The sequence below is a fragment of the Strix uralensis genome, chromosome 19, assembly GCF_047716275.1.
Source record: "Strix uralensis isolate ZFMK-TIS-50842 chromosome 19, bStrUra1, whole genome shotgun sequence".
Taxonomy (NCBI): domain Eukaryota; kingdom Metazoa; phylum Chordata; class Aves; order Strigiformes; family Strigidae; genus Strix; species Strix uralensis.
This window is the reverse complement of record NC_133990.1, coordinates 5,996,076-6,014,312: the sequence shown is the minus strand read 5'-3', so window position 1 is coordinate 6,014,312 and position 18,237 is coordinate 5,996,076. Positions and strand designations below refer to the sequence as shown.

Sequence of the window (18,237 nt, the reverse complement as noted above, 5' to 3'; positions counted from 1 at the left end):
GTGGTGCAGCCTTTCTGGAGGCATCGCATGGCTTTGGTGCAACATGGGTTTGGTGCATGACCCCATTCGCATGCTGTTGGGTGATGAAGCCAAGTGGGCTGCTGGAGAGTATTTTGACCATGGTGATTGAGATCCCAGCCTGGAGAGCTACCTGGGGTGTGCTGATGTCTCTACCTGGATTTTAATTTTTGGCCTGCCTTGTATCAAGTTTTGCCTGGGGCTTCATACCCATGGTGAGAGAGCAAGTGGTATGTTGTGAGGGGGGAGCCCTTGCTGAGAAAATCCTTTTTCCGTTGTGTTTAAGTCCTTAACCTGAGTTTAGTGCCTTTGCAGCACTTCTCTGCTGTGGGAATAACGTGAACTTTTGACTCTTTCTGACTAATACTTAAAGCTGCTATACCTCCCTGCCTGTGCTGCCAGCCTGGTTTCTCTCCCTTCATTTTTGTGATTTCATCTGATCCCAAATTCAGTCCTTGCTGTGTGCAGAGTAACCATGGTTTTAACCACCAGCACTGGGTTTCTTACTGCTTGTATGAGTACTGGAGATGTAGGAGCTGTGCAGGATGCCTGGGAGAGCATTGCAGGTGACTGCATGCTGCTGCCTTCCTGAAGCAAACTAACTCCGTAGACTTGTGCTCCCTGTGCAAGAGGAGCCCTGTGACGTGGCTGTGACAGCAGGAAGCTTAGTGTTTGCTGCCTGAATATTGACCTGATTGCTTGGGGAAGGTTTGAAGGAGTCTGCACTGCTAGCTCAGAGCTGCTGGGGTCTTGTGCACCAGTTGTGCTCAGGGCAGGCAGTCTTGGTGGGACAGGACCCATGTCTGCTCTACTCTGGTTACAAGACTTGGAGCATCTCCACTGAGGTGCGTGTAAGCCCTGCAGAACAGACTGGGTGTGTCTGCTGGAGAAATATGGATGGAAAATGTTGTACTGAACTGGTCATCTTGCAGTGAAAAATGACCATCCTTTCAGGGACTTACTAGCTAATGTCTTAGGAAAGTGATTACTAGGAAGAACGTGGTCATTACTTGTACTTGGTAGCACAGAATCTACTTAGCTCTGATATTACACAGTCAGACACCTGAGGTAGAAACAACAGGGTGGTGCTGGACCAAGAAAGCTTGTAACTCCTACCTATCAGAAATTTGGGGCTAGGGAGCTGGGAGGTGAACAACTTTCTCTGGAAAGCTTTCCAAAGCATGGCCTTTGGATGTCAGAAATAAGGCACCCCTTGAGAGTGGTCACAGGGTGCCCTTACTCTTCAGTGTGCACCTTGCCACCACGTGTCCTGGTGCTCTCCCTGCTCTGGCACCTCTGGGTTACCAGCCAGAGCACTTGGGAAGGTGCCGTGGCACTCCTGGGGGATTAATTTGAAGATGACATGAGAAAGTATAACCCCATATGACTTGTAAGCCATAAACACCAGGATTTATAGTGGAGTTTCCAGCAAACCTACCACAGGAGTGTCCCATGCCTATGACATAACATCTTGGTAGAGGAAAGAAGTGCAGGAAAACTATGAAAGCGCCAGCTCTGATGTATGTTGTTTTGTACATAGGGGATAGCATCTCTCACTTCTCTGGGAAGGATTATATGGGTGAAATTACATGCATGATTAAGCTTTTTGGAAGATCCTGCTCGCAGCAAGGTTTGTGGCATTGCTTAATCAGTGTGAGCTGTGGGAGTCTTGCAAGAGTCATTAAAACAGAAGCTGCACTAAAATATCTCCCCAGGCCAGCTCATTTCCAGGCAAAATCACACCGAGTCACAAAGTGTAGCTCAAACTATATGGTCTTTACAAATCTATGTATTCATAGAGTCAGGATACCTTGTGTTTTACTTGGTCTCTAGATTAGAGCATCGTGTAGGGCTTCCAAGGGGGTTGCTCTAGCTGTGACTCGAGGACTATGGCTCTACTGCAGTGGGTTTATTTTTATTACCAGGGTGTTTACAAACACCAGAGTTGAAGTTGGGGTGGGGTATGAGAGACTGCAATGTATAGGGTAATATTGGGGTGCTTTTAACACAACTTGGGTTAAGTGGAAGCATTGATAGCAAGCGCCCAGACTGCTGGGATTTGGGTCAGTCAGGTGAGATGTGAGGGGTAGCAGGTGGCAAATGCTGCTTGGGAGGATGCTTGTGCTGGGACAGATTTCAGAGAATCATCTTGGTTGGAAAAGCCCTTGAAGCTCCTCCAGTCCAACCATGAACCTCACCCTGACCGTTCCCAACTCCACCAGATCCCTCAGCGCTGGGTCAACCCGACTCTTCAACCCCTCCAGGGATGGGGACTCCCCCCCTGCCCTGGGCAGCCCATTCCAACGCCCAACAACCCCTTCTGCAAAGAAATCCTTCCTAAGAGCCAGTCTGACCCTGCCCTGGCGCAGCTTGAGGCCATTTCCTCTTGTCCTGGCGCTGGTTCCTTGGCTCAAGAGACTCATCCCCCCTCTCAACTCCCTGAAAGGAGGGTGCAGTAGAGGGCCATGAGGTCTCCCCTCAGCCTCCTCTTCTCCACACTAAACCCCCCCAGTTCCCTCAGCCGCTCCCCATCAGACCTGTGCTCCAGACCCTGCACCAGCTCCGTTGCCCTTCTCTGGACACGCTCGAGTCATTCAATGGCCTTTTTATAGTGAGGGGCCCAAAACTGAACCCAGTCATCAAGGGGTGGCCTCACCAGTGCCGAGTATAGGAGTACAGGGGCAAGATCCCTTCCCTGTCCCTGCTGGCCATGCTATGGCTGATACAAGTCAGGATGCCATTGGCCTTCTTGGCCACCTGGGCACACTGCTGGCTCCTGTTCATCTGGCTGTCAATCCCTTCACATTCTATTCCTTCACATTGCAGTAATTAGGTAGGTTGTGTGTTGGTCTAATCAGCTGTGGATGCTGCTGCATGGTAGCCTGTTGTTACAGCGTGTGAAAGGTGAATCTGAATTCCTTGCACTTATTCCTCACAGCCTTGTGCTTTGTGCAGTTTGCACAAGCAAGAAATGAGTGTGTGCTGTATTGCAGGGGTACTGGATTTTGGATGGGGATAGATACTGCAGTCCTGCAGGCTTTGAGTATTTGCCCCCCTTCCCTGGTGTGCAGCTTAGCCTGAAAAAGGCACTGAAGGCAAATAAAACGGGAGGAGGTTATTTATTCCTTGTTTGGAACTGCAAAGGGTTAACTGCTGCCTGAGCTCATAGACCAGTGTTATGGAAGTTGAGCAATCTGGGTTTTATTAGGGAAACTCAAACTGGGAATTAAGAGAGCTCCAACCAGTAGGAAAAGCTTTCTTGGAGGTTTGAAGCGCGTTTTCTTCAAGCTAAGCACTAATTTGAAGTGGCAATGCCAGAATTTCTTGCAGGGGCCTCTGGGAAGCAAAGGACAAACAGGCTGATCTGTTTGAACCGTCCCACCAGCTTCGCGTGTAACTTTTATTGCTCTGTTGTGTCTCCCTTGCCCGGGCTGACAAAGCGCCCATTGTTCGCCCCGGCACTGCTTCCTCCTCCGCACCCCATGGAGACTGCGGCCGCTGACAGATCCTGATCTTGTTCCCAGTGGACAAGGTTAACTCCTCCCTGAGGATGCTTAGTGCCCCAAAGGGATCAGAGGTGTGAAACCGGCTTACGGACAGATGTTGGGGACCAGGAAGGGCTCCTCTTGCTTCCCAGAGGCGGCGCCTTTTTTCTACATCTGGGATTCTTTCAGAGGTGGTCAAGGGTTAAAAGTGAATGAGTGTCCATGAAAAAAAGCCTGTGAGCGTGGAGAAATAAAGCCCATGAAAGTGTGGAGCAGGCAGCTGGGGAGGGCTGGGTGGTGCTGGGGCAGGCTGTGCCCACTGCCTTGGAAACAGGAGCGTGGCTGGGACCGGTTGCCTCTCTAAAATGCCTCTCGGATGTGGCTGCAGCTGAGCTCTGTATTTTTGCTTTCCTCCCTCCGAGTCTCACAGTTAACTGGGAAAATACTGTTTTGCCAACTCCTCTGCTCCCCCCAATGGGAGGTCCTCGTGCACCCTCTGGCCAGCACGAGCCATGCTGCTCCTGCGATCTGCCCGCCTGTGCTCGGTAGGATTTCTGCTGGCCCTGGGGGTCACGCTTGGTGCTTGCTGCAGGAGAACAGTGTTTTTATTTATGTGTTCTCAGCCTTTTGTACTGGAGTTGTGCTAAAACAACCTTACTGCCCTGGCTGTGCTCTATACGTGTTCAGGAATGGGAAAACGTGGTGGATCTCCAAATGAACTTGGAAGGTCTCTGTTTCTCCCCTTGCTGCTTAGGGGGTGAGGTGGGGAAATACCTGTAAACAGCAGGAGTTGCCCATGCCCTGGTATTAATGGGACTTTCATCCTAGAAATGGTGGCTGCTGTGTCAGCGTTGGGCTTATCTGGCATTTCACTTGCATGGTGGCGTTGCTTTCTTGCCAGTGATGGATGTCAGCTCTTTTCTGGCTCTTAGGAAGTATTTCTTTGCAGAAGGGGTTATTGGGCGTTGGAATGGGCTGCCCAGGGCAGGGGGGGAGTCCCCATCCCTGGAGGGGTTGAAGAGTCGGGTTGAGCCATTGCTGAGGGATCTGGTGGAGTTGGGAACGGTCAGGGTGAGGTTCATGGTTGGACTGGAGGAGCTTCAAGGTCTTTTCCAACCCAGATGATCCTGGGATTCCCTGTCCTGGCTGCCTGTAGAGGACTGGCTCTTCCTATCATCCGTGGGCAGAAAGTGCCTTGGGGCTGTGAGGAGCCTCAGGATGAGCAGTGTGGTGGGGTCTGTGCCAAACTCTTACAGTCTTTGAGGTGGCAAGGGTTGATGGAGAATCAGGTGGCAGGTACATCCATGTACCTTTCTACACTTGGAGAAATCTCTGTGCTTTTGCCAAGATGAGATGAAGAGCTCTGCTGTGTTGTAGAGGTGCCCTGTCCACAGCTGATGGTGTGTTTGGCTGTTTCTGGGCTGGTCCAAGCCCTGTGGGCAGTGGTGCAGGAAACATTTTCAGGGAAAAACTGTGTTGTGTAACGCCTCCACAAAGAAAGCACTGAGAGGTGTCCTTGGCCCTTTTGGGAACAGCACCGATGAAGGAGCAGCACATGTATCCTGGTCCTTGCTGGGACAGAAGCTTGTGAATGGAAGGGGAGCTGGGCTGGCCTGGAAACTGGGGTGGGCTCGATGCCCCTCTTAGGGATGGCTGAACCTGGAGACTCATGTGGGATGATGAGTCCAAGGGAACCTGACCTGACTCCCAGGCTGTTGCCTGAAACATGGTCTGTCAGCTGGATGCAAGATGACAGACTGGAGATCCTCAGCAGAGTGGGTGCGGGAGCTGCAGTCCCCTCTGCGTTCAGCAAATGGCTTCCTGCAGTATTTGCAGCACCTCCAGGCAGGGGTGCAGCTGTGTGAGCACTGGTCCCTGGTGGGGCACCTCTGGGCTCTGCCCCTCTGGCTGCTGCAGGCACTAAGGACTTTTGGGGGTGAAGGGTTTGGGGGGGGCTGTGGCAGCAGGGGGACAGGAGGTGGATGCAGAGCCACATATGAACATCTTGTCCTTTGCATCCTACTTCATCTGTTGCTTTGGACTGCAGGCCATTGCGTCTCCAAGGGGAAAAAAATGCCCAGAAATTCCACAGACCCTTCAATATCGTTTCTGTTTTACAGCAAGACAAAAAAGGTCCCTTTGTGTGAGGGCTGAAAGAAATAGCCCAGTCCCACAGCCTCCCCAAAATCTTAATGTCAACTATTTGCCTCCTTGTGTTTTCACATAAACAAGCACTTTCTCCTGAATATCTGTGCTCTGGCTGCTCCCCCAGTTTGGTGTTCCCCCTGCTCGCTGGTGCCCGCAGGATGGACAACCCGGCCCCCTCGTCCACCTCCCGGCCAGGCTTGTGCGGGTGCAGAGATGCAGGACTAGCTAGGGGGGATGTGGGCCAGAGAGCAGCAAGAAAGGCAAGTAAAGCTGGATTTGAAAAGAAATTAACAGTTTGGGCTGTTTTTAATTCAGTGAACTGATAACAGGGGACAAGTTCTTCCTTCCAGGTCTGGGCAGAACCACAGGGAGGCTGGTGAACCATCCCTGTTTACACCAGCCTGGCCTAGTATCTTGTTCTGCTCTTGCTAGGGCATCACCCATCCTGCTTTGGGATCAGATGTTCCCCTGGTTTAGGTGACTGTTAAATTAATAGCACCACACAGATCGCAGCAGCTGAGAAACCGCCCCTTCTATTTTAGTTGCTGTTTGCATATACACGCTGGAGCGTCTCGGTGTAGTGCTGAAGACTTCTAGCCTGGAGTCCACCTTCTTTTTTTTTTTTCTATCATGTTCCCTTCTCCTTTATAAGAAGAAAAATTAGAAGTGAAAAAAGGACTATAATGTTGTGTCTGCAAAGTAAAAACGAATTAGACTAAATGTGAGTGCCAGCAGTGTTCCTGCGGTCATTGTTCATTCAGCTGTGCCGCACACGTGTGCTGCTCCATGTTCCTGTTCTCGGCCGTGTAACCTGATATATCACTGGGTGCATTGTAAAACATGTCTGTGAACCTCAGGGGATGCAGTGCCTGCAAACTGCTGCTGCTGTGGAAACCCTAATTTTTGTTTCTCTTATGTTCCACTCTCAGTTTTCAAAACTTGGGGCTGTTGGGGGTGGAAGCTGGTCCTGGTAACTGAGTGTGGACCCTGGAGTTAGGGCAGAGCTTGTGAACACAGCTCTGGAGAGAGGTGAGGTGGTGGAGGGGATGTGATCCACATGGGTTCAGGCCTTACCTCCACCTCAGCACACCTCTGGAAGTATTTGAGGTGATGTGATGGTACCTCCTGACCTGGGGCAGGATCTTGGCTAATTGCTCTTCGGCCATCATAGTTTATCCCATGCTTCCATTTCCAGTGGATTCAAAGCCCCTTGAAGGCAATGGATGGGCACCAGTCAACTCCACCTGATTTAGATCAAGCCCATCCTGGAATAAACAGAAATAAAACACTTATCAAGCTATTTGTTTCTTCTGTTGGCTTTTCACTGTGGCCCTAGCACCCAGGAAGTGTTTCTCCCCTTCCCTGGGTCCTGCCATGGGGATCCTGAGTTCCCAAATCTGTCTTGCTGCCTCTTCTGATCTTTTTCTCCTCTAGCCCTTTCAGAGCCTGTGATCATTTCTTTCCATCTTTATCACACAGCTTCCCAGTTCACATGTATGGGGAGGAGTTTGGGTTGGAAGCAGTTCATGGAGAACTTCAAACAGTAAAACCCAATGAATGAATGAATAAAGGGTAGTTTTGTTGCTCTTATCCTTTTATCAGCTTTATTTGGTTCCCAGCAGTTCATTTAGCAATCGCTGTTCCATCTGGCTTCTTGCTGAGGGTCAAATTAAAATCCTGCTGAAGATAAGAGCAAACTGCTGTTGAGTTGTATAGGAGTAGTAAGTCTGAAGTTGACTTCTGGCAGAGTAGCACTTATGTTGCTTAAACTGAGAGGTTGAAAAGTCTTTGGATAGGAACCTTGGAGGCAGGAAATTCCTGTCCTGAGGATCCCCCAGCAATGCAGGCTAAGCCAAGATTGTAAAATACAGCATTAAGATATACCAGATGGTGTGTGTCAGTTTTCTTGGAAGAATGGATGTAGTTCCCCCCTGGGACGTGGGGACAAGCAGGGGACATCAGCTGCTGATGTCTTCCCAACTTAGATCAGCAGTTTCCAATGCTACTTCTATTTGGTTGTAGAAGAAGAGATATTCCAGTTCAAAGGAAAAATCCCGTGTCAGTGGAAGATGATGTGATCTCCATACCAAGCCCACTGCAGGCAAGACCCTTCCCACTGACTTGGGTGTCCTGTGGACTGGCCTTGTGCTGCAGGAATGGATCTGCCTGCAAGCTGCTCGGCAGGGGTGTGCTGCACGGGGTCCCATGGCCAGAGCGAACCAAGAGCTGTATCTTCTCCACCCCAGCCTTTGGCGATGTCGACTCACGCGCCCAGCCAAGAATATGGGAACCACATGGCCAAAGACAAATGAATGGGAACCAGAGGTTGGGGGCCCAGAGCCTGTCAGCAGGGGCTGGCTTAAAAACAAATGAAAGAACAGAGGAAAAAATAGTTCTAATTATTGTGAACTTTTGAAAAGACAAAAATAAAAGCTTATTATTTCAGAGTTCCCTTTGCAGCATGTAATTTCATTTCCCCCTATTTGCTTTTACTGCTTGCTCCGGGCACTGTCAGAACAACCTGATTTATAAGCGACAGCTCTGGCTATTTTTCAGGCAAGCCTCTCTAAATATAAGAGTGTGAAAACTGTACCGCTGCCAGCAACTCTCTTAGAATTAAAACTCGCATGAGTCGTAGCACGAAGCAAAGTGCTGCGTACTTTATGACCTAAACATCTTTCATAAAAAGCAAACCCCCCCTCCTTTCTCCTGGGATAATTTTTCCTTTTATTACACAGAATAACTCAACCTGTAGTTGGAGAAAATAAATAAAACAAGCAGTGGCTGTTACCTTACTGTTTCCCTGCTACCAGCTCCCTTGTGTACTCTTAATAGAGAGTTGTAGATCACGAGGGAGATGTTTATTGACCAAGGGTTTTAGCAACAGAGCTTTGTCTAAGGTTTTCTTCCCATCCTGAAGAGGTAAAGAAAACGAGCAAAACGAAGCATAACACCATGGCAGGTATACAGCATAGCCTGCTAATTTTAAGTGAATTAATAATGTCTGAAAATTAGGGGAGGCCTTAACTGAGAGCCTGAACAAAACTTAGCATGTGCTTTAATATTCTGGTTAATAAAGAGAAGCTGTGTTCACTGCGTGATGTTACTCCTATGTATCTGTCTGTTTGTGAACGCAATCTTCCCTTTTTGCCTGTGGAAGTGCCTGGCTTTGGTGCTGCTTCTTTGGATGCAGTTAGAGAGGAATTTGGACTCTTGACTGTCAGTGTCCTGAAGCTCAGAAACATTTGATTTGGATTTAAAGTTGGCCACGTGTCCCCATTCTCATACGAATCGTAGTTCTTGCTGGTGACTTCTATGCTGAAGTGCTGCTATTGCCTGTTTTCATTCAGCGTCTCAAAAGGATCATTGTTTAAGAGAGGGGTCTTTTAAACTCCACTCTCTGAACTGTGCTGCTCTGGTATCCAAACAACCTGAACCTGATTTAATAGCCTGGTTATGAGCAGGCTGGAGGCTCATGCTGCCAAACCAGCAGGAAGCAGCTTGAGTGGGTCGATGGCTCTGGTCGGGCTGCTGCCGATCCAGCAAAGCTGGGTAGAGGTGGTGCCTTCTTGTGTACAAAGGAGGCTTTTTGATTTGATTTTTGGACTGAATGTATTTGCAAGTGCTAGGATACATCTCAGAAATACTGCTTCTCTGTGGGACTTAGGGGTGAAGGTGGTGAGCCTTTGTACAGCTATGGGAAAGGTATGAGGCACCATCTTCCTCTGCCATCCTGCGTTCTGGTGCAGGGAGCTATGGCAGGTCCGCCCAGACCAGAGCCCCGAGAGAGCTCTTGGCTTTCATACTTGGTCACAAGTTGACCCAGAGGGTCTGGAGGACACTGTGCAGTGAATTCCCTCTGCAGTAGCTTGAAGAATGTAAAAAATAGCTGTAGCCGTGGCCCTATGTATGTAGCATGTGGACAATCAGGAGCTGGGTCTTTGTGTTGGGGAGAAGAATGGAAACAGATTTCTGGATCTTAAACTTTACCAGAATCTTGGAGTTTAAGAGGATTTCCGAAGATTAGGACTGCAATGCCCCTGTAAAGTGGCCTGGCTGACTCTCCAGAGCAGGTTGGAGAGGTTTTAACATTGAGGGTTTTGCAAAGGTCTGCCAGAAAATAAATTTCCAGGAAGAATGGTCACAGATGTAAAACCAGCATTCTTGTAAAACACACACTGTATATACGCGTGTCTTGAACCTAAGGCTGTCCTCAAAGAAATTCCACTTGACATTAAGATAAAAGTCTGGTCAGGTATGAAGTCGGGAAGGTACAGTCTGGTCTGAAGCTGCACTTGCCTTGCAAGCCCCAACAGGTTAACCTCATCTGTTGTAGAGGATGGCAGGTCTTTACTTGCCTTGAATAGTCGATGTGCTACTTGGACCCCATCCTAAATGGAGCTGCTCAGCGCCGTCTACCCCGTGAGCAAGACGGAGACCCCAGCACTGCATAGCTGATTGCAGGCTGCTGCTGCCTGCCAGGTTGGGTGGGCAATGCTGGAGGGCTGCCCATTGCTCAGGACAGTTAGGTCAGTCTCCTGAATTATTCTATTTAGATACCGTTCCACTGATGACAGTAAAAAAAAAAAAAAATAAAAAATTGGATTTGATCAATGCTGCTCTTGTGGATGGGGTTTTCAAAAACACTCAAGTCAATGGGGAATTTTTGGGTTGGATGAGTTTTATTTCAGGAGGAAAAAGTTAAGCTAACACAGGGTGTTTTTATAGTCCCATTCTAGATATTACATCCTTCAAGGCCCTCTTTGGAAAGCTTCCAGGTGGGAGATTTTTTTGGGGCTTACATTCCAGGGCTGGCACTTTCAAGGGCACATGAAGTTCAACACTGTGAAACTGAATTTTTCAGGAATGTCCGTGTGCCGTAGGGGCCTGGCTCTCAGCTGTCCCAAATGAAAGGCAATACTAAGATGGCTTTATAGTTGTACCTGAGCAGGTGAGGTGCCCCGATGCCCTTGGTCTCGTAATTGTTGTTTTTAGCCATTGTCTGATCTTGCTACTTCAGTCATGTTCTGTCTTTATATTTGGCATTGGATACTTATTCCCAGGGAAAGGAATTGGTGAATTCAGGTGCGTACCAAGTTTGAGACCCAACAAAAGTGCAGGATGGGATGTAGATGGAAAGCCTCATACAACCTGGCTGCCTCTCCTCTCAGTGCACCTACTACCAAGGATGGACAGCAAGAGCGGATGGAGAAGAACATGAGGTGGAAGCAGAGATGGGAGGGGAATGTGTGGTTTTGTCGGGGAAGTCCTGGCACTCGTGGCTGCAGGGAGCAGCCAGGCTGGTGGTGGTACTTTACATGAGGAGCCACATTTCCCAGTGGTTAGTGTGCAGCTGGGCTGATGGCTGTGACCATGGAAGACACGTGCCTTGTCTCAGCTGCATCGGGCGGTGTGTGGCAGGCCAGCCCTGATGCTGAGCTGGTCCCTGTTATCAGGGTACACATGTGTTAGGATCGGGTTTGTCACTGGAAACCACAGTCTGGAGGGAATGTGAAGATCCCACCATGGTGCTCCCCAGTGCGTGCTGGTGAGATCCCGAGCTGGCGTCAGGACGGGACAGGAGCGTGTTGGAGAGCTTCCCATTAGAGCAGTTCGGGAGCAGACATCTCAGTGTGGGAAGCTTCAGAGCAACCCCAAGTAGGGTTTGCAGAGGCACTGGCAGGCAATAATCCTGTCACTGCAGTGGGAGGGAGGTCAACCCAATTCTGCTCTGGAAAGCCCTTAGAGGCCAGTCCTGGAGACGGGTCTCCCTAGCAGGCGCTTATGAAGCAAAGGAGTTGATATGCTTAGAGGATTCCCAGGGATGTTGCAGAGCCTTTTCTCCCTGGGCTCTGAAATCAATTCCAGGCCAGTAGCCAAGCACAAGCTGTAAATAACAAATGGTGGCTGATGATCCCATCTCATTTCACTCTGAGATGTTGTCAACTCTGGGCTTTCCCTTGGCATCTTTTCTCCAGTGCTTTGCATTCCCTTCTTCAGCTCCCAGTGCTGTCGTGGTATCTGGCTGTTTCCTGTCAGGCCGTTGGTGTGAACTTGCTCTGAAGGAGTCACTTCTGTGGTGGCCTCCACAGGGACGTAACACAGGAAAAGCTGATGTATCCAGGCTCTATGGTCAGGGTGATGTTTGTGTCTTCTCCCCCTGGGGCTTCTCTAGTCATTGCTGGTTTGGGAAGGGCTAGAGATAAGGTCAGAGGAGAAATGTCTGGGATTTGCGTCAGCTTCTGTCTCAACTCTCCACCATGGGTAATTTGAAGGCAGATATTGTGGCCTTATCTGAGGTTCTTTGCACCCGAGCACCCACAACTACCCAGGAAAATTCACCTGGTGAGTAGCTAAACTTTATCCTGTCACCAAATGTTCACACCTTATCAAATATCCAAACTGGGGTTGCTGTTCATTGCGCTGCTTTTTTTCCCTATTTAAGAAATTCTAAAACCCTTTTATTTTATTGCCCTGTGAGATGTTGCTGTAGCAATTAGGTGACACAGCTGAGCCCAAGACCCTTTTGAAACCCCAGCCTACATGAATATCACATAAGTATCAGTATTTATCCAGGATCAAAATAAAACTGTGCAAACACTGAAATATTAGGAGACACGCCTAGTGCACGCATATGTCCTCCTGCCCCGAACTCATGAGCTTAGCTAGCCTCTTCCCATCAGGAACTCTTTGAGCTGGGAACATCTGGCTTGGTACAGCAAAGGTAAATGTTCCAACAAAAACACAAGGCGTGCAAGTGAGAGGTGCAGGCTGGATCCACATCTCTGCGCTGTAACCCTTGTCCTTCCCTACTCCACCACCTCATTGTGCTCATTCCTTGCCTTTCCCTGCACAGTTGATTGTTTGGGCGAGGGACTCAGCTGGATCTTTTTGTTTGCTCTGAAAAACATTCAGCACATTTTGTTTTGGGGCTATATGCAGAAACAGCTCACCATCTCCTTACGGCGTGGTCCTCACCCACATTAAGCTTGTGTTGGCTTTGTGAGGCAGTGGTGCTGCTGGTTTGGCTGTGGCCCTTGCTGTCGCCCTGCCCAACCCCCTGGCACCCATTTCGCAGTTGTTTGGGTCCGGCCTGGGAACAGGCGGGGAGGTTTCGCTGCGCCTCTGGGGCACACGGCGTCTTCCACGGGCTTTGTTACCGCTGAATTAAATTTACAGCTCAGCCCCGTGCGGTGGCTGGGTGCCCGGGTTTCGCTCGGTGTGTTTATTCATTTTACAAAGACCTGAGCTACAGCCTATAAAAGTGGGGAAAAGGGCTCCAGATCAGCTCTTTTTGTGCTTTGCTAGGGTGGTTTGGTGCCTGATCCTGCTGTTTTATCCAGGGGGTTGCAGTGCTTTAGCTCGCACGTATGCACACTCGCCGCCGTGGCTCGGAGCCGCTCTGTGCCCACTGCTTCCTCTGCTGAGGCTGGGGTGCCCCACTGTCCGTGCCAGCTCCCTGGAGCACGGGCTGAGCCAGAACTCCCAAGTCATCAGAAACACTTGGAAAATAGTTGAATTCTTCTTTAACAAGCGGGTTTTTTTTCTTGTAGTGGTTTTTGCTGCACATTAACCTGATGAGCTAAATTGTAAAACAGTTCTGTAACAAGAGTTAAAAACTCCAAATAGTGAGTCAGAACAGGCATTTGAAGAGACATGGACTATCTCAGCTTGTCAAAATAAACATTTCGTTTAAGCACAGAGCGTGCCACTGTCTGAAAGCTCATAATTTAAAACAAGACTTTTTTTTTTTGGTTTGGCTTTTCCTGATGGTAAAGCTGAGCATGTGTGTATATAGCGTAGGTACAGAATGGCATAACTTTACAGCAATATGACCGCGGTGAAACTTTTTTGGTATGGAAACTTTTTTTCTGCAAACACGTCAGGCTGTTTCTATTTATAAACTTCGGGAAGAGCCTGGGCTGCCCGTTGGCCGATCGTCCCCGTACACCGCTACCGGGCTGTCAGCTTCATGGGGGTGTCCCGGCTGGATCTGCTGACGTCTCCCTCGTGGGGAGGGTGGCTGGTGGTTTCTAGAGAGCATGGGTCACGCAGGGGAAGCGAGCGATGCCCCAACGCACGCCCCTGGGATGCAACAAAACCCAGTTCTTGTTAGCGCGAGTGCCGGGTTGGGGCCGAGCAGGGGGAGCGCGGAGGGCAGAGCTCGGGGCCGGCCGCCTTCCCGCAGCGCGAGCGGGAGCACAGCTTGTGCAAAACACAAAGTCCTGACGCTTTGCACACCCGGAGCCCATCTGGCACCAGCTGCAGCACGGACAGAGGCTGCAGGAGCGGTGGCTATAGTGCAGGGTCTCAGGTTTGGGAGCCTGTAGGGTGCAGTTCGGTGCAAAAGCCACTGAAAAGACACTTTTCCTCCCTCCTTCTATCCCTACAACTTTAGCAACAGATAATCTGAAGCAGCATATTTCTTTAAATGCTCTCATAGCTCTAAAACTGTAACTCGGAGCTCTGAGCCTTTTGTTTCTAATGTCCACCAGGAGCTCATGGTGGGACCTTGGGAGAAATGCTCGCAGCTCTGTCCCCGCGTGTCCCCATCTCTGACCACCCAGGGTTGGTTGTGCTTTTCTGATGAGGACCCTGGGTATCACAGCTGGATATCAGAGCCCTAACAAACCCCAGGGTGTTTCTGTTCTGGGTGTTTCCCTGATATGCATAGCTTGGTTACAAAGGACTGACCCTCTGCAGGAGAGAAGGGGAGAAAAGAGGCAGAATTAGTCCCAGTTTAAAAAAGAAAAGAAGAGGCACAATGAGAGGTATGGACCAGGCTTTCCACTGACACCTGACTGATTTAGGAACAGGGAGGTGTGTGTGATGTGGGCAGGTTTGTAAATCCCACCTGAAGCAGCTTGCCTCCTTCCTCCTCTGTGCTCCTGGCTTGGCGAGCTTGGGAAAGGGCAACCAAGGGCTGCTGTGCCCTCCGGGGGACATCTGGTGAACAGGGCTGAGGAGGTGATGAGTATTTACTGGCCTCTACTTCGTGTGGGAAATGGTTCATAAAGCATCTAAGGAACAAGATTTAGCATAATTTTGTGGATTGGGCTTTCCACATCTGTACACCAAATAGCCTTGGTCTTTGACAGGACCGTGTTCTGCCTCTGCTGCCCTCCACATCAGCCACTTCTTGTCCTTGCTTCTTTTGAGGGCAGCTGAGTCACCCCACCTCCTCTCCTTAGAACTGCTGTGTCCACCATGCGTGGGGGACTCTCAGACTCTAGGTGTGGATATCTTAAGCAAAAGCCTGATTGCAGGATGGGTGCTCCATCTTTGGTTTTCATTCCTTTCTTGCTTGCAGGCTGCTGTTCATAGCTTGCTACAGACCAGTTTTAAATATGCTGCAGCATGGAAGTTCATCCCTTTGACAGCAACGGACCTTCAGGGACCCTTTATCAGCAGTACTTTCCTACCATCTCATCCTAGCTGTTTGTGCTAAGCAAGATTGCATTTTACTACTTTGTCTATCTAGTCATGGAATCATAGAATACCAGGTTGGAAGGGACCTCAAGGATCATCTGGTCCAAACTTCCTTGGCAAAAGCATGGTCTAGACAAGACGGCCCAGCACCCTGAAGTCATAATTAACTGTTGCATTAGGCAAAGGTAGTGAAAAATAAATTATTTGAGACTGAAAACTCTGCTTTTGTGCTATATAACTCTTAAAGGACTAATGACATCTAAGTGAAAACAAGACATTTTTATGAAAAGCCTTGTATCTAAAAATACTAATACCAATGATGTCATTTTCCAAGATCTGTTTGAATGCATCTTCCTTTTCTGCATGATTTTTTTTTTTCCTGGGATTTTCTGTTTTGAAGTTTCCCTTGGACAGACTTCTTCCCAAGTAGGCTCAGTCTAATCTCTCCAGCCATTTCTACCAACCTTGTGGCTTTGTGTTTGAGGTGCTAGACTTGAGTGATTAAGGGGTTTAGTGCAGAAAGCCGAGACTGGGAAGATCTTCAGTGTGGTCTTGTCTTGCTGTGTGAGATCTTGCACATTGGTCAGTACTGCAGAAATGAGAAATGCTGATATTTTTTCACCCTTTTTTTCTTTCCCACTGTGCTTCTTGGTGTGATAGTGACCTGCTGCAGCTCCTCGTTGGTCAGTGCACCCTGTGCTCAAGTATAGAAATAAAGGCACAAAGACTAGAAATGATGGACATCATCTGTATTTCTTGCATGGGTTATTTGAATCTTGATGCAGAGTAGCTACCTGGTATGGCACTGCTGTCCCTTTGTGCTGCCTGGCCCTCCATAGCTGTAGCAAAGCCATCACTGATCCCAGCCATGGTCTTTGGCTCCAAAGAGCACCCTTGGTGTCACCAAAGGCATCCTTCTTTCTAACCCTCCCCAGAGAGGGAAGAAGCCAGGAGGTATCTGGCTGTGTTCTCATGGTGTCTGTTTCTTGGTTCCAGAGCATGTGCTGCCCTCAGTCAACGTGGGTCTGCCCAGCCACCTCATCCAGTGCCACCGCCCCCGACCTGCCTACGTCACTTACACGTCCCCCATGGTCAAGATGCTTGTTGAGCAGGATGAGCGGAGAAAGGCTGCAGCCAACCGCCCAGCAGAGACAGAGCCAAACAGAGAGCCTCAGGAAGCTGGTTTTGAGGAGGAAACCCAAGTGCTGCCTGAGCTGAGCAGAGGTAGCAGCACCCCCGGGACTGGGAAGGACTCTGTAAGAATGTCCGTGGCTGAGAGCACTTTGCCATCACCAATTGTTTGCAATAGGGTTATTTTTGCAAGAAAACCTCCCTCCTATGTGCTACCACACAGCTTCCTGACACGTTCCAGCAAGAAGAAATGATCTGTCTGCAGCTAGAAACAGAAAAGAAAAGAAAGAGGAGATGCTCTCAAGTGTTTGCATGTGTAGTTTAATGCACTCTGGAAAATAACATTTAACTTTTTTTTTGACTCCTCCTAAAAGCCCTGTTTGAATAAAAGCAGGTGTGCACAAAAGGTGGTGGTGTTGCATTCTGTGCTTGTCTGCTCTCAGGTCTGGAGAAAACCGTAACCTCTTCCTCGTGAACTTACTTCACATTCATCGCCAGCCGTTTGCTGCTTTCCTTCTTGGAAACGCCCCACAAAGGGTGCAGCGCAGAGCACGGGCTGGAGATGCGGATGCCTGCGTGCCCCCGCAGCCCGGCACACACACGGGGCCCAGTTCTCTGCTCTCCTGCATCTTGTGACCCCGCTGGCATCGGCGCTGAGGGCCAGCAGCCCTGGCGGGGATTTGGCTGTGGGGCTCCTGGAGACTCTCTGTGCCTCTGCATCCACGCAGATGTTGGTGACTGGAGAAGTGCACTGGGAATCAGTGTCCCCTCTCCTTGAAGCTGTGTGTTGCTGAAAGAGCATGAACTGGAAGGGAGAGGAGTTTACAGCGAGCATGTGCCTGTACTCTTACCCCTTTTCCCCTGTCCTTAGGGTGTGAGGTCTGTTCAAGTGCAGACTTTATGTATGTGTATGTGTATGCATGTGATGCTTTCACGCCCACAAATCAAAAGAAAAGCAATGCAGCAGCAAAGCTGATCAGTCAGCTGGTAGATGAGCTGCTGCTCCTTTCTCACTTTTACAGGTGAGCAGAGATGCTAAGGTCAAAATTGCTGGGTGACGTGAGAATTTTTGTGTAGTCCTTACCCCTATGTGACACTGGAAAGCATAGACTTAAGGTCTCCAGCTGCTGGTGTACGCCAGCTCAGACTCTAGGTGCTGAGGAACATTGCTAGAGTTCCTAAAACCATTTGCAAAGGCTTCCTTCACCTCATTATTCTTTGGCTGACAGAGGTAGAATCCAGGTTTCTAGTACCATCTCTACGGCCACCTTCCATCTCACTTGTGCAATGGAGCCTGTAGGCACCTCTGACAGTGTGTCCATCTCTGCTACAAAAGGTCCATCCTGTGCGTTGAGCGAGGCAGGGTTCAAATTGGGCAAAAAACCCTCAAAAACTATACCAGCCTGCTTACCTGACAGGTGGCTTCTCCTCCAGCGAGAGCAATGGTAAGGAGAGCACCTAAACGGGAGCAGGAGGCTCTGGCCAGCTGGGCTGGAGGGTGCCCAGTTTAGCCATGGAGTGCTCTCCTGCTGCTAGGGCTCTGCTGGGGATGTGACCTGGCATTTCTCTGGCAAATATCACTGGGAATTTTTGTCCTGCAGGGGTGATCCCTTCTAATTTCAGATTCCACTTCTGCAGGGACTGAACTAGCCTCAGATCATTTCAACATTTAATGCATTTGAAACAAAGTATTTTCCTTGTGATGGTAAAAAAAAAAATGCAAAATTAAATTTGCTTGAGGAAGCCATATGCCCTGGGAAACTTTGCTAAAGTTATAAACAACTTATCTAATAATCAGGAGTATTTGCTGCTGCATCTGGTGCACTATTCCCAACTGCTGCTGTCAGCTCATGTGATTTTGGCTGAGGTGGGACTAGTGCCACTTGTCAGCTGAACGCTTTGGGAAACAGTGTTGGGCCTCTGCAGGAAAAAAACGTAAAGAATTAGAAAATGAAACAAAAATAAGAGAAATTACAGCTTTCTACAGATGTATATATAAATCTGTTCCCTGCCCTATTTTGAGCCC

General features: G+C 49.2%; 2 protein-coding genes across 2 annotated transcripts in view; both read left to right on the top strand.

The window, feature by feature from the left end:
• Nucleotides 1–18,237, top strand: part of TEKT3 (tektin 3) — an 84,491-nt gene that overhangs the window by 11,977 nt on the left and 54,277 nt on the right. The gene's annotated exons all lie outside the window — the stretch shown is intronic.
• CDRT4 (CMT1A duplicated region transcript 4) lies at nucleotides 11,881–16,496 on the top strand. The gene is made up of 2 exons (XM_074889024.1): nucleotides 11,881–11,996; nucleotides 16,077–16,496. Exons 1-2 carry the CDS (start codon nucleotides 11,912–11,914, stop codon nucleotides 16,463–16,465), a joined length of 474 nt encoding a protein of 157 aa, XP_074745125.1. The 5' UTR covers nucleotides 11,881–11,911; the 3' UTR covers nucleotides 16,466–16,496.